Source organism: Musa acuminata, chromosome BXJ1-4 (genome assembly GCF_036884655.1).
Source record: "Musa acuminata AAA Group cultivar baxijiao chromosome BXJ1-4, Cavendish_Baxijiao_AAA, whole genome shotgun sequence".
Classification (NCBI taxonomy): Eukaryota; Viridiplantae; Streptophyta; class Magnoliopsida; order Zingiberales; family Musaceae; genus Musa; species Musa acuminata.
Window position 1 is genome coordinate 38,407,103 of NC_088330.1, and position 15,552 is coordinate 38,422,654.

The 15,552-nt window shown below is 46.0% G+C and overlaps 1 protein-coding gene and 1 long non-coding RNA gene across 4 annotated transcripts; one reads left to right on the forward strand and one right to left on the reverse strand.

Moving 5' to 3' along the window:
* The first annotated feature begins 5,307 nt into the window (after nt 1–5,307).
* On the forward strand, nt 5,308–15,197 carry LOC135665147 (uncharacterized). 2 transcript variants are annotated; one of them, XR_010509138.1, is made up of 6 exons: nt 5,308–5,448; nt 5,941–6,011; nt 13,310–13,374; nt 13,479–13,938; nt 14,035–14,285; nt 14,494–14,569. It is a non-coding gene; the product is annotated as an uncharacterized LOC135665147 (long non-coding RNA). The 2 variants fall into 2 exon arrangements; XR_010509135.1 differs by having other exon boundaries at nt 14,035–15,197.
* Nucleotides 6,760–9,177, reverse strand: LOC103982922 (probable N-acetyltransferase HLS1). 2 transcript variants are annotated; one of them, XM_065177131.1, is made up of 4 exons: nt 8,466–9,177; nt 8,154–8,275; nt 8,061–8,120; nt 6,760–7,985 (listed from the first exon to the last, which is right to left on the reverse strand). In XM_065177131.1, exons 1-4 carry the CDS (start codon nt 8,670–8,672, stop codon nt 7,118–7,120), a joined length of 1,257 nt encoding a protein of 418 aa, XP_065033203.1. In that variant the 5' UTR covers nt 8,673–9,177; the 3' UTR covers nt 6,760–7,117. The 2 variants fall into 2 exon arrangements, with proteins under 2 accessions (XP_065033203.1, XP_009398287.2); XM_009400012.3 differs by having other exon boundaries at nt 8,061–8,275; nt 8,466–9,168.
* Nucleotides 15,198–15,552: the final 355 nt, after the last annotated feature.

The following is a 15,552-nucleotide window of genomic DNA, read 5'->3' on the forward strand; positions in this document are numbered from 1 at the left end:
CTGTGGCCAGAGAAGGGGTGGGTTGACTTCGATCCTCCAACAAGCAGTCACCAATTAAAATGACCGCCGTGGATGATTGGGAGGGACGCTGACTCATGATTAGTGCCACCATGGAAGCCGCAACTTGGTCGTCCTCGAGGAGCATTCAATGAACCAGCTGCAGAATTCTTCTTCGTCAAGAGAATAAACAATGAGAGGAGGCAACAAAGAGGTTGGCATGATCTCACCAGCACATTCCTCGAATCGAAGCAAGCTTGCATTTGGATCATTAACGGACGTTGAGCGCAATCGATTACTCATCACCCCTAAGTAAAACACTTTGATACATATGCTGGTTTTAGCAGCAGTGCCACAACGACAACACTGTGAGTCCTATTTCGTCGGCGACGAAGCCGGCGTTGACGGCCGGCCGGCCTGCCTGCCTGCCTTGCACAGCTGTGGAGAAGAGGATTAGAATTGGAGAGTTGTCGCCTGCTTGCAGACATCCACGGAGTCCAAACTCCATTTGTTATTCCCGTCACTGTTTGATTAGTACAACTGCTGAGTACTTTTTCCGGTGTTTTAAATGACCGACCAATTATAGCTTGCAATCAAAACGTGTAGCTTTCCAGTTTGTCTACTCTTCCTTCCTTTCTTTCTTTCTGATGACTGCTTGCTTGCTTGTTCATAAATTATAGATTTTATGAGATTATTTGTTAAGCCAATGATGATGAGAAATTAGGAAATAATATATATATAAATATATTAATATTACCGAGATAAAGAATATTGAGGTGGATTTGCCAAGTTATAATGTAGATTGAATTTATTGTTATTATTTGTTAACAAAAACATGTATTAAGAAATATATATAATTAAAAAAGTGAAACTACAAGATAATGTAGTTTATTATTGTTGTATTTGTTTTCTATTATTTAAGAAAAATATAATAATATCATGTGGTCATCAGTGTTGATGGTATGATGGGGCTGACATATTAAATGGAAGCATCATTTTGATACATATGAATGTGTAAATCTAAAAAATCAATTCTTCTAAGATAAATTTATAGCCAAATTAATCACATGAGCTAAGTTGTTGTCAGTGGATTCCCAACAGAAGTAGTATTGTATGTGACCCTCGCAAAGTCAACCATTAAGCTTTAAGAATACAATATAAGAGAAATTAGGTGGGCTATTATATTAAAGATGATAATATAATGGTTGGACCAAAGGGGAGCAGAGCAAATTGGGCTTCTCTATGACATGCATGAATGTGCATTGATAATAGCAAGACACTGAATTGTTAGGTAAATAAAAAAATCAATTAACTTGGAGAATTGAATGGCCAAAAAGTCTCAATTGGAGAATTAAATTTCATTCATGTTGTAATCACCACAAACCTCATCGCAGAGTAGAGTTGAGAATTCAGAGGAATGTTGGAATCATATGATTAAAAAGAGAATAACGTTAGTTGTGACCTAACTTCTATAATAAATAAAAAAAAAGAGGATTAGAAAACTCTTGTGATAATGTTGAAATTATCAGATTAAATACTTGTAATTTTGAAGGTCAATGTTTGGAGATTAAGTCATCAAGTCACAAGAATCATTTAAGTACTCGCAATGGCATGCTTCTCTCAGTCCAAACTACCTAATCATAGAGAGCGTGCAAAATCATGGGTGGATGGATATATATATATTGCCAAATTTTATGTGTGTGTCACAATTAAGATTCATTTAATTAAGACAGTGTGATGACAATGCCCGCATTTATAATTAAAATGTGATGTAATGATCATATCTTATGGTTGATGCTATCTTCCAATTATTTTGGAAACAAGTGCTCGAGTTGTGCATGCATCCAATCAAATGGGCTTCACTTGGTGATTACTACTACTTTCAATGTTTCATTAACTTAATTGGGTACATAATTAAGCATACTGCAGACACTAAGATGCCTAAAGATGTAACTAAATGCGATTTCATGTTCTTAATGGTGACTTCTATTCCTTTTTATTATTATTATTATTATTATTCTTATTATTATTCTTATTAATATATATATATATATATATATATATATATATATATATATATATATATATATATAATTTCTTTCAAATGTGATGGAAGCAATATTATTTATGAGTTGCATGAAATAAATTGACTCTTAATTTCTTTCTTTTTAATGTGACTATGACGCCACGTTAATTGTGTAATAATATACTAATCAATTTAGATGTTTAATAAAAATAATTTTTAAATTCTTAAATGACTAAAAAATAAAAGAAAAAGTTTTATTATTATTGAATATATATTATTATTATTATTGAATATATTATTATTATTATTATTGATACATAAATGGGCGTATTTATGAAACATTTATAGGGTTAAATGTGTTATTGGAAAACTTTGCAAGGATAAATAGGTAAAAACGGCTGCACTTTTTTCACCCAAAAAGGAGATTATTAATACTGACTGCTCTAAGCACGTGAGAGTTACGAATCCGCACGTGCAAAAGTTGAATAAATGGGAACCGCTCGCTCTTTCCCGCCCTCGTGTCTCTCATCTCCTTCCCACAAACCCTGCCGCTCTCGATGGATCTCTCGATCCAATCCGCCATGAGCACCGATTCGAGCAGGGAAGTCTGCAACCCCCGGTTCTGTGATTTCTGCGATCCGCCAAATCGTCTCCCCCAGGAACAGGTTCGCCTCTCGATCTCTCCCTCTCCCTCTCTCCTCCTTTTTCTTCATTTATGGTTTCCTTCCCTGATCTCTCAATGCGATCGGATTAAGGTCCTAATCCTGGGTTTCTTCTTCCATTTTACCCCCCCGGATCGAAGGGTCTTCCTGCTCTGATTCTTCTTCAGCGATTGATGGTCTCTGTCCTTTCTTCTCGTTTCCCAACAACCTTTGTAGTGACCATATCAAGATGCTTATTGATCCCACTTCCTGATCTCTGAGTCGAAGCACTTGGAGGGTAGTTGATGTTTGCTTCTTGGATCGGTTCACTGGCCTTGGGATTAATCGGACCGCTTGGTTTCTTCATATTGTTTCGCATCAAACTCGATTTATGTAGGCATAGATGCGGTATCATTTTTGAAGAGATCAAATTGGGTGCTTAAAATTTCTGTATCTAAGGATATGTACTGCCATAAATTATTGAGTTCATACGAGGAAGTACCATACAAAGGCTTGGGATTGAGATTAAAGTTATGTTTGGTTATTTCTTCAAGCGAACAACTGAAATGTCATCGACGGCAGACGAAAAAATTGTTGGCGTTAATACCAAAATCAGACCAAGTTTTGTTTGATCTGCCCGATTCTCATCGGTCATGATAAATCCGATGGGATCAGCATTTCCTCTAATGTGCGCGCTATCAATCCAATGAGAATTGGACCAGCCGAAGAAACATCGGGGTACGGCATTCCATTTACTTGTCATGTCCCCCCAAGTTCTCTCCATCGGCCCAGGCAGGCGAGACACACACCGGCTGCAGGCGCTTGACGGCATCGAGGACTAAACCTCCTTTTGTCGGCCGCAGCAAGAGGGCTCCGTGTTTACACTGGGATATCCACAATTAGGGAGCTACAGCGCCAGCCAAAAGCCCAAGCACCTGCTCGGCGTGGTGGACTGTCGAACTATTCAATTGTCTTCCTCTGAGGACACGGGATTCCACCCCCACCCACGTGACTTGGAAACCGTGGATGGTAGGTAGGTATGGTTATTGAGGTCGTCCTGGTCCTGATCGAGGAATTTGGTGTCCACCGCAGCCAACCTTAGGAGCCGGGGGGTGGTCGGTGAGATCCGCCACCGACGCCGCCGCTTGCCGCGTCCGTGTCACGCGGACTCTGACATCAATCCCGCGTCCCTTCTTGCTTTCTCCTCGCTGCCAAGAAAGAGACGCTTCTTCCACACCCCAACCTTCGATGTTGCTCGAACGAGACCAGAGTCAAATGTGATGTGTCTGTGTTTGCAGACATAGATAGGGCTTTAGTTTCGTCGAAAATGAGGTTTTCTTTTTAGTTTATTGTAAATAATTATATAGATATGTCGTCATGCATAAACCTTTGTTAGCTTTGTGGTGCAATACGCTAAGCGGCTATGGGGTACCAACGGGTCGGGGAAATGGCGACAAAGGATGGAAAGTGGGCCGTTCCTGAAGCCCGGAGTGGAGTACAGTAAGGACCCGTGGAACATGTCAAGAGCACCCAACCCTTGTCTGCTGACAAAAGTCCAGGAGCAAGACTAAATGGCTCTATGGGGTCCTGGGGAAATGACATGAACAAGCCTATGTCAAGCCCCCTTCTGGCTTTCAAGTTCAACCTTTCTTCCAAACCTTTTTAGAAATATGGAATTAAGAGTGAGAAAAAGTTGGTCTTTTCCAAAGTCGCCTATTCTTATTCAAAGCCACCCCCATTCCAGTGTCCCTCCTTCGGTACTCCTAACTCGTTCCAAAGGTATGCGATGATGATGACGGAATGAGTTGTTGTGGTCTCCATATATTCTTTGTTATGCGTAAAGGATGCTACCCTATCCCTGATTCCAGGCTATGGAGTCGAGTCACCATTCACTTAGTGATATATGCTTTTAAGAATCGGGCTTTTAGGTTTGTTGACTTAAACAAAGTATCCGGAAACTCCGCATCTGATGTAGAACTTGGGATGAAACTTGCACATTTTTTGCATCATGCCAGGAAGAACATTGCAGTGAAGTGAAGCTGCATCTTTTTTTACTGTCTTGGGTACCGCCAATAAAGATCATACAATAAAGATCATAATTGCAGCATAGCATGAGACCTCAACGGCAATAGGAGCATGATTTTACTGGTTGTACATGACCAGCAAGCAATTCAAGGGATCTATGACCAAGTAGTACTTGCTACATTTTGACGAAACCCAAAATTGAATAGCTAAATATTGTCGTCATCTTCTCTCTGTGTTGATGCATTTGCTTTATATAGTTACCAGAGAAAGTTGATGAATGCGTTTTTGTCATCAATGGCCGTGTTTCAAGTGTGATAGACTCTCTTATCGATAAACACTAGTAATAGATTCTCAGTTAATTTCGGATGATCATTTTCCTGTTCATCTCAACTCTTTTCTCCATTCATCACAATATCATATGGTAGATACTCCTAAAACCAGCGGTTGAGTTGCATATCTACAATTTTTGTTACTGTTCTGTCGTACATTATTGAGGAAACACCAACATAACAATCAGTGACTAGTCCCTTCGCTTCTGGTTTCTAGATGGCACTAGCTTCTTCTCTTATCTTCTTAGATATTTGTACTTAATGAATTCGCCTGAGGCCACAAACAACCAACCAAAAATCTCTCACTACCATCTGCCATCACAATTTCATTTGGCAGACGATCCTAATGCCAGAAGAAAAAGTCTCATATCTGCAAGTAAGTCCCTGTGACTATCCTGTCATACATAAGGAAACACCAGAAACCTAAACGGTGAGTAATCAATCCTTCACTTTGGCTTCTTGATGACGTGATTCTTCTATATCTCGCACAAGCTAACATGCCATAGACTTCACGACAAACAGCCAAATCGGTATACCCTTCTTCTTCATATTAGCGTGAGATGTTGGGACCGTAGTGTGCCGTGATTGGATTTTGTTGTTTAGACATATTACAAGTTGCACTGCGACTTGAACATCTGATATGTTGTGGTATGTGGAGGGGTTTGGCTTCACAGAAAGTGATTTAGTGGCATAGAAAATAAACATCAGTTGGACCTCTTTCTATCAAGTTCTAACTTGTGGGAGAAGTGTGGCATCACAGCTTATATTTAGAAACATTCCCTACTCATGTTATATAGAGAACAGACCCCAACTATCTTCAAACTTATCTGAGGAACGTAACGTGTGCTGCCCAAAATCTTGCTTGTGATTTTTTAACCAGCATCGACCATTACCTGACTTAAATGTGTTTGTTCATTGATAGGTCGGACACATCATCGTCGGTGCTAGCAAAAAAAAGTAAAGAAAAAAGGGGAAGCTTCATATTCTTTCCAGGTACTGTTTCTTTTATAATTAACAAGCTAAAATTACTCCTAAAACTCTGTTTTCTGAATCGCAATTAGGCTTCTTTATAAGTTATCTTTGCATGACTTCTAATATAAGTAAGCTTTTTGTTTTTGAATTAGACAAAAAACAATTTCAATCTATTATTCACAAGAAACATAAAAGAAGCTCATGATTAAAAGTCAAACCAAGAAATAGGGGGAATAAATACCAGTATCTTCGCAATTGTTCTTTTTCAGATAAAAATCAGATCGATTAGAAACAAGTGTTTTTATAGTTAGCAAATATTCATATGGAGCAAGAAGTTATTGAAAACCAACTCCTTGTGTGTTCTATTAATGAGCTGAACTCATTATAAGTGATTCCAAGAATGCATAGGCAAGCTGAAAAGAGAGGAGATATTAGGATCTTCCCTCGATTTCCTTTTGACCGAAATCATATTATAAATCGAATCTTTGTGGAGGTGACGTCCAATTATTCCGCCTAAGGGGACGGGCGAGAGCCGATCACCTGCCTTTCCATCGAGATCCGAAGCATCCAGTGAGGGAGCACGTGATGCAAATTGCTAGATCATAGCTCAAAAAGACCGGTATGTGAGTGCTGTAGCACGATCTCAACCCCTCGATGCCATATCTGAATCCTTAACTTTAAATCCACAGGGCACCAACAAAGTACCAGAGGAGTTAGAACGTATTGGAACAAATGTCATATCACCATCCAGAAAAGAGAGCATAAGATCTGAAGCTAGAGAAATTCCCTCTTAAAAAGGACAAAGATAAAGAAGCGGTAGAAAGAGGAAGAGAGAGAGAGAGAGAGAGAAAGAGAGAGGAAAAAAAGAAAGGTAGAAAGAAAAGAAGATAGGTTTCATCCACATCTTTCCACACTCAATCCCCGCTTTTATCCCCCACCCTTTCATCCATATCTCAGTCCCTTTCATTCTCCCAACAGTTGCCAAAATCTCGAAAGAGAACAGAAAACGTTATAGAAAGGCCACGCCACTTTACAAAACGGATGTCCCGGTCCCACCGTTACGATAGGCAGATGCTAACGAGCGAGGTAAACCTGGCTACGGCGAGGACGAAGCGCCGCCGTCGGCTTTAGAATTCCCTGGGGTCCACGAAGATGGTCGGCGGCGGCGGGGCCTTGGTCCAGTCGCCGAGGGCGCCGTCGCTATACTCCTCGGCGAGGCGCTTCACGCACCACAGGTCCTCGGCGCACGAGAGGCGGCTCCAGTGGGGGATCCCCTCGCGGAGCGGCTCGCACGCCGCCACCTCCGCCGCCACCACCCGGCACCCCGGGTCCGTCCGCGCCATGTTGTGCGCGTGCCGGCACACCGCCCGCGCGTACGCCGCCGCTGCGGGGCCCTCCCCGCCGAGCCCGTACATAAGGTACATCCCGAACGGCCGGAACAGGTCGGGCACCGACGGGATCCGCAGCCACGGCAGCGCCCAGTCCACCGCCCGGCTCGCCAGCGCCAGCGCCCGCCGCCACCGCCCCGCGCCCCGCACCTCGAGCCGGAACACCTCCTTGGAGTTCCACACGCTCGCCACCGCCCACGACGACGGCGGGTCCGCCAGGAAGGCGTCCGCCCCCTCCCACCTGGCCGCCGCGGCGCAGCCAGCGGGGACGGCGAGGAAGGTGCCGAGGGAGAGCGGGTTGGCGAGAACGGCGTCGATGTCGCGCGGGAAGAACTCTGTGGCTGCGAAGCGGCGGCGGTACAGGGCCTCGGCGTCGGCAGCGGGGAGGCGGACGATGGCGATGGCGCGGGGGAGGGTGAGGCGGTGCGCGAACACCGGTTGCACGAGGATGGCCGGGGTGCGAAACTTGGAGTAGCCGCACCGCCCCGTGAAGAGGCGGATGGAAGCCTCGTTGTCCTTCTCGGTCGCCATGTACGCGTACTCCGCCCCCTTCTCCTTGAACCATTCCTCCATCCTCTCCACCAGCTTCAACCCGATCCCTCGTCGTCTGTCGATCGACACCAAAGTTCATTAGGCTTTTGCGATTGAGATTAACCATCAAGAGGTGGGTGGTGAGAGTTACCGGTGGGCGGGGGAGACGCGCAGGCCGAGGAGGTACGCGACCTTCGCATAGATGGGGGAAGGGGCGGTGTGGTGCTTCGCGAGGGACGTTAAGGGGGCGGTGGTAGTGCTGGAGCCGCGGTGGGGCTTCCGGGCGCCGCAGGCCACGGTCTTGATGCACCCGCGCACAATCCCAACGATCTCCCTGCTCTCCGACCCACATATCACCTCCGCTACCTTTGGACAACAATGAGAATTTACTCACAGGGAGTAGGAAATGACACGAGGGGTGGGTCGATCAACTGGGGGGTGGGGGGGTGGTGGTGGTGGTAACAATTTAGCAGGAAAAAAAAAAGAGGAAAAAAAAGGACAAACGAATTATTAAGTTGGAGAAGAAGACGAAGAAGATGAAGAAGGGAGTACGGACCAGCATGAGGAAGGGAGGGGAGTGGCGGACGCGGCAGAGGGGGTCGCCGAGCAGGTCGGTGAAGAGGGACATGCCGCCGCCGCTGGGCCCTACCTCGCACCTTCGCTCTACAGCCTCCACTCCCACCCTGTCCCGCTCCGCCTCGTACTCCCTGATCACTACCACTCCTCCTTCCACCGCCGCCGCCATCGTCTCCATCATCTCCATTTCTCTCTCCCTTTTCCTCCCTTACAACCCACGTTATACCAGCTAGCTATGATAGCCGATAATGATGATGCTAAAAGAGATCAATGCCTTGGTCTTTCTATCCTCTTCTCTCTCACTGAACTCAATCACCTTCGCAGCACTCAACAGAACAGAGAAGACAAATCAGCTCTCTCTCTCTCTCTCTCTCTGTTGGCTAACGAGGATATGCTCAACTCTCTGCGTCTCTCTTTCTTCTGATTTATATATAGATGACTCTGGGCACTCCTAACTATATTGGGGAAATTACCGTGGAACTTCGAAGCATGTAACTGAGGATAAAATGAAGGGGAGCGACGGTGGGGGGCTATTTATACTGGTGGGGAGGTGAAGAGAGAGAAAGGCAGGTGAAGTGAAGGGTTACTTCTCGCTTTAGAATCCCTTTCCTTACTCCCCTCCTTTTGTAGCTCATCAATCACAGAGAGCAGACAGAACAGAACAGAACAGAACAGAATAGAACGGAGAGCGGTGTGCATATATAGCTGTTAATATATGTATATAAAAACAGGGTAGTGGGGTGGGGGAGAGTGTTTCAGAATAGAAATGGCGGCTGTGACTGCGCGGTCCCTCTGCCGTCTTCCTGCGTCGCAGGTGGATCCATCATCCATCTCCATGCCATTATTGCTTGCTCATATACCATGCTATGACTTTATGCTAATATGCACGCATACATTCTGGCATTTTTGGCATGACATATAGATCCACGGTATGATGATGTACATGCATAGCATGGAGGGATGGGTAGTTCAACGGACGAGCGACATAGGAGGCGGCGTGGCACGAAGGGCGCCACTGGCTACGTGGAGACGCCGAGCTCAGCCACGGTTCTGTTGCCACGTGGGCGGCGAGGCGGCGTTTAACGGCGCATCATATAATATCATGATGGAGGGGGAGGGGGAGGGGGAGGGGGAGGGTGGGGCACGTGACAAACCCAGTCAATGATTTGCCAGTGATTGCGGCAGAGCACCGAACGCCATCTGCCACGAGATTGACGGAGGCTCGCTGGCGCTTCCTCGTACTTTGGCGAACCGCAGAGCTTCTTTACGTGTTTGGTGGTTTCCCCATTCCACATGAGCTTGCCAGTTGGTTGAAGCGGGGTAACGTATGCGGACGCTGTTCCTTCGGCAGCCGTTCGTTGAGGAGGGGTCGAGGGTGGGGTTTGGAATTGATTGCAGGCGTTTCGAGTCAGATGGTGGGGCAATGATTGGGGATGACCTCCCCATCATTTGTTTCTACCCACGCATCCCACCCATTCACCCTACCTTAGTTAACCGAGAGACCAAAGAAGGTAAAAACATTCCGATCCGAGTAGCTTAAGGGTTAGTCAGGTATGGATTTGGGTACGGTGGTTGCTGCTGCGTCACTGAATTTGTCAGCTCCACCTCGTCTGATCTCCCACGTTCCATATTCCATCGCCAGTTTACCATTTGGATCTTCCTGGTCGGGCCCACCTATTTGTTTCTTGTGCTGTGTCTTTTGGCTTTCTTCCCCCTCCCCCTCCCCTCCCCTCCCCACCCTACCCTTCGCCTTCTCGCCTTTTTCTTGTCCTGGCGTAGGGTCCGTCGACGTACCAAATTCCGTCCGTGGAAATGATATGTGAACATGATGAGCCACATCCTTCAACCTAATCATATCTAATCTCTCACCTGTCTGAGCTCCACGAGCATCGTTCGATGGTCGAGTCCTCTCGATGTGCTCAGAGATGCCATCAATCCCCAAATTTCGATTCTCAATCTAAATCAGGTCCAATTCGGATCGGTCGATCTGCTTCGATCCCAATCTAATACTGGCCCTACCCTCGTAACTCAACTTAGCAGTCAAAGCTCCAAGTCAAATCAGGTTGGACTCACATTGGCATCATTTTTTTGGATAAAGATCAAAGAGCCATCGGAGTCATATATCTTGATAAGGGTAAAAATGGCGACGTAATGCGCCCTGACGTCGACATTAACGCCGACTTGATATGCGCCAGCGTCACCCGCTCCCAGTCAACGACTCCACCGTCTGACCCCGCGCGCTCAATCGAGGCAGAGAGGGACGTCGACCGAGGCTCGCCCATACCCTACGGCAGCCGGTTCTCCACGCAATCCTAGTGGCAATGCCAGATGTCATCGGAGGTATGATCCTGCTCCTGCAGGCAGCCACATCAGGTAACATCAAACTCATCTATAAATACCCAAGAGTTCTAAACGAAAAAGTGGGAAAAAAAGACAGACACAACACATATAGAGGTACTCCCTCTTCCAAAACCCCCTCTACGTCACTGACTTGATCGTCGGAGGGGACGGGCCGAACTTCCGACCCGACCTGTGTGCAGGTGTAAGACGACGTCGCCTCTTCCCGACGCTGCAGCAAAGCTCTCCACCCGACGCGACATCCCGACCCGACCACTGTGCCCGATCGTCGAGAGACCTCGAGGATCGCCACGCAAGATCCCCGCCATTCGGACCCCCGAACAAGCCGCGTCGGCCCCGAGGCCATGGCTAGAAAAGTTGTTTACACCAGCATATCTTGTCACAAATGTTTGGATGGATGGATGATACCACACAGCCGACGCATTGATTTAGGGCAATAAGAATATCCATTAAGATGGGAATTTGCAACGGTCTAATTGGCCTTGGGGGTATGTCGTCCATCGACATCCAGTTCATCATTTTGCATCCGCCACCACCTTCTGCTTTCGGTGCATCATTTTGCATGGTTTACAATGTCATCGTCGGGAAAGTTACCCTTCTTTCCGGTCCGGAAAACGAGATGAAGACATGGTGAGAGCAGTGAGAGACGATCGAGGACCACAACAACATCACATCTGCAAAAACCAAGTAAACGGCATGGTGTTTCCACCATGTGAGGTTAGCCAAGCAAGGGGGACTTGTTCCTCGTGCTAGCTCATGTTCTCCGACCAGAAGACCGCAGCGGCGGATCTGTCGCTACCTGTCTCGGTTTCTCCGAGAAACCTGATCGACCGAAGCTGTGATCCGGTGCCAGTCCGACCGGTGGCGACCATTACAGGACGCAGCAGGTCATTATTGCTGAAATATTCAGAGACACAGCCAGCTTAATCTAGTGTCGAAGCCATGGCTAATCACATGCAAGTGAAGGACGACAAGAAGATAGCGGTCTCCATAATATTCGCGTCCACCGGATTCTGTCGCCCTCCGCCGGCACCAGCGTCGTGCTTCGAAGACCGTGAACCGACGAACGACACGCGGAACCACCAACCAGCTCCACATGTCTTGTGCGACTCTAAATTCTGATACGTGAATATAATATGATGCCGATGGCTGTGGAGCAGTAGCCATGGCAAGTGAGGCCAGCAAAGCTGCGGCAATTGGACCGCTACGGGTTGCTCAGCACCTGCGAGGTATGGAACATGTGAGGATTCGAGATTCAGAGGAGACGAGTTGACCAGGGAAAGGGTTAACAAAAGGGTGGTGGAGTGGCTCGAGAAGATTCTGGTGTTTGTTTAAGGTTGGAGGAGATGTGTCTCTCTCTCTGCTGTTCCTTCTCCCTCTCACTTGGCAAACAAAAAAAAAAAAAGAGAAAATGGGGCACCAATGATTTAAACCTTCAGCGACTGTTGCAAGGTTTCAGATGTCAGCGATGTCTTTGGCTGTTTCTCGGCACGGAGACCCCCACCAATTACTGCAGTTCTTGTAGGCTTGTAGCTCATGCGGCCGAGGTGGGATTCGGACAAAATGTGCTTCCTTCATCTCTGCATCAGTTTTCCAGTGGATGTGGATGTGGATGGCTTTGGTCTGTGGTCTGGTCTGCCTCGGAGAATGGTAGGTCTGGTGCTCATGGAGCAAGAGATGTTTGGACCATGCATGATACGTCTCCCAGGAAGCACGGATTTTGCAGCTCGATGCATTTGTCTCACCGATTCGATCTAGTGCATACAGTAGATCGTAAGCATCGACTGAGTAATTATAATGACACGGAAAGAAAAAGACAGGAGTTGGTGCGCCCAACTCGAGGATAAGATTAACTCGAGCAGATCATAATTTCTTCGTGTACTCATCCTTGATCACATTACATGAAACTCCAAGCAACAACAGGAAAACATGTCTACGGACTCTGACATTCTATGAGTGGGACAAAGAGCATCTCGACTTGGAGCCAACGATTTCGAACACCTTGACAACCTCTTGAGAGTGACGGACTGCAGGATAATACTCTTGTTACTTCTGCTACACAGTTTTCATCCGGAAGAGAGTTTGGTAATGTCTTCTTGCTTCTCTTCTTATCTCTCTGCAGGTAATTTGTGCTTTCGGATTAGCATAGTGAGTGAGTACTTCAACATCCATCTCGATCCAAAAATTTCCTTCCCTAGCTAGTATCGGAAATATTGTGGTATGGTAATCTCTTAACTTGCGACTTGTAATTGAACTCTCAGCAGCCTCGCTCTATTATTTTAGTCATGTTTATGTCCTGGTGGGTCACCACGAGTAGCTTTCCTGCAACAATCATTGTAGCTTGTCAACGTTTTTGAGGAAACATGGCATGGTATAAAAAGCCAACACAAAGGACTGTGATGTCCCACCTGTCTGTCGCATGGTCCCATTAATTAGTAGCTTGATTTCAACTTCTATTTTTTGCAGCATCATGATATTTAAGCGTTGAATTCTCCACGGCACCCATCGTAGTCTGGTGCTTGATCACACTTGTACGTCTACCCATCCCCCCAAAATTTCCTTCATCAAAGTCTGCTCGATGTCAGCGTCCAATCTTATGTTCCCCCTTCACATCCTGTCCATTTCCTTTCCGCAGACTTTGAAGGGCTTATCTTGAGACACTCACTGCAGCAAATGGTAAAACTGTTGGCATCATCAGAAGGCAAGTACACAAAGATCCTCCTCGACTGACTCGGAAGCGCGAAAACCGCACCTCTCTCGCTGGTTTCTGTGCGGAGGGGCAATCCCTACGCCGGGAAGAGGAGATCGGACAAGGAGAGCCAGCTCTCCATGGCCGAAAAGTATAAGCACCGGAGGGAAGGAAGAACGGGCAGCGTGGCCAACTTGTCAAAAGCCCAGCTTGCAATCAACCACAACAATCCACTGGCTCCCAACTCCACAACCTTGAAGTGCAGCGTGACAGCTTGGGATAAGAACAAAACCAATGCCATGGTAGCTCGAGAACACCATCATGCATGCCACCATCAGATGACGACTACATGTCATGCAAACAAACCATCATCATCACCCATCCATCCTTCCAATTTTTCACACAGGTGCGGCCGTGGGCTAAAGCTTTTTTGTCTTGCTTTCGATCAATATATCTCTCTGACCTCTGGACGATCACGGTGGTGGTGATGACAAGTGTGCAGTGGCCGTGAGAGCTTCGGGGGGGATGCAAATTTGTCTCGTGTTGATGACCGGCAACAGGCAGACCACGCAACATCTAATCATTAAGTCTCTATTTCTTTGTCTCTTTGGTGCAGTGACCACGGCGGGGTCCGGTGGACACTTGGTAGGTCTCCTCTCAAATCCTGCATGGTGATAAGACTGGAGTCGGCAGGCATATTGCATTTCTATCCGCATCGTCCGTTTGTTCTGTGGCCTTCCCTTCTCTCTGCAAGTATGACCTACAATTTTTTATCCTTTTAATGCATGCATATTGAGAAGAAAGATCATCACCAGCTTGTCCACTTGTGAGTCTCGATGTGCATCACTCCTTACTATTCTATCTCCCCGATCGATACATCAACAATCATCAAGCATAAGAAAATGACGCATCACCATCAGCTCCACTTGTAAGTTTGTAACCTTCTTTTCTCTATGCCCAGACTCAGGAACTGGAAGAAGATGCAGGAAACTTCTAATCGGTGCTGTGAGCTTGAATCTTCTGCTGCACAGATTTAAGTAAGTCCACTTTGTTTTTTTTTTTTTTTAAGTTGAGAATAAATAAAATTCGGGTTTTTAATTATGCTTAAAATTGGTTAATCAAATGGAAGGATATTTATTATTATTATTATTATTATAGTAAGGGATAAATTGAGACGATGGTCATAGATTGAAGATATTTCAAATCAGAGTGTGGGTGCTACTTGATCAAAGAAGAAGAAGAAGACATCCATCTCATGAGACTTACAGAAAATAACAGCTTAATCCGAGCGGCTGGGGAAGGGAACATGAACGTGCAACCGAGCACTGACTTCACTATTTTGACAAGCTAATTTCATCAGCGTCGAGAGAGGGACACTTGGACATTATTTGCATCAGGAATGATGTGATGATAAGGATGGATGAGCAACGGGACGCTATCGAAGCTATGCAAAACTCACTATCAAGTTGAATTTGAGAGGGAAGAAAATATCATCAACTCCGTGGCAGGAACTAATGCTTATGGATTGCATTGAGCCACCACCTCATATGGGTTCTATCTCGATCATGTGAAAATAACATTTTGATTTGATGCATTGAGCTACAACAATGCATCCACCACATCTCATCTTTTCACAACATGGGCTCTACTGCTTCATAACCCAACCACAGGCCCAGTAAAAGCCTAATAGAAGCCTCGGCATGCCATCTCTGAACCGATCGATGATGATTTGGGAATTTTAAATCCTACTTAATTCAAAATTGATTTGCTTTATTTGTTGATTGAAAAATAATAATAATAAATGGATCCTCCTGAAATATCGACGACACGTGGGGTTAGAGAGCCATGTAGGATGCTAACGTAACACGATACGTTACAGCTTCGCTTGACTCGATTGCCACATCGCCGTTAATAAGAACATGACTAGCTTTGATCGAGGTTGAACAGTGTGGGAGCCATAGAAGACGAGCGAGCGGAGCGGGGCTTTCTTCTCTCCATTCTATGGTACGTAGTACGTGAC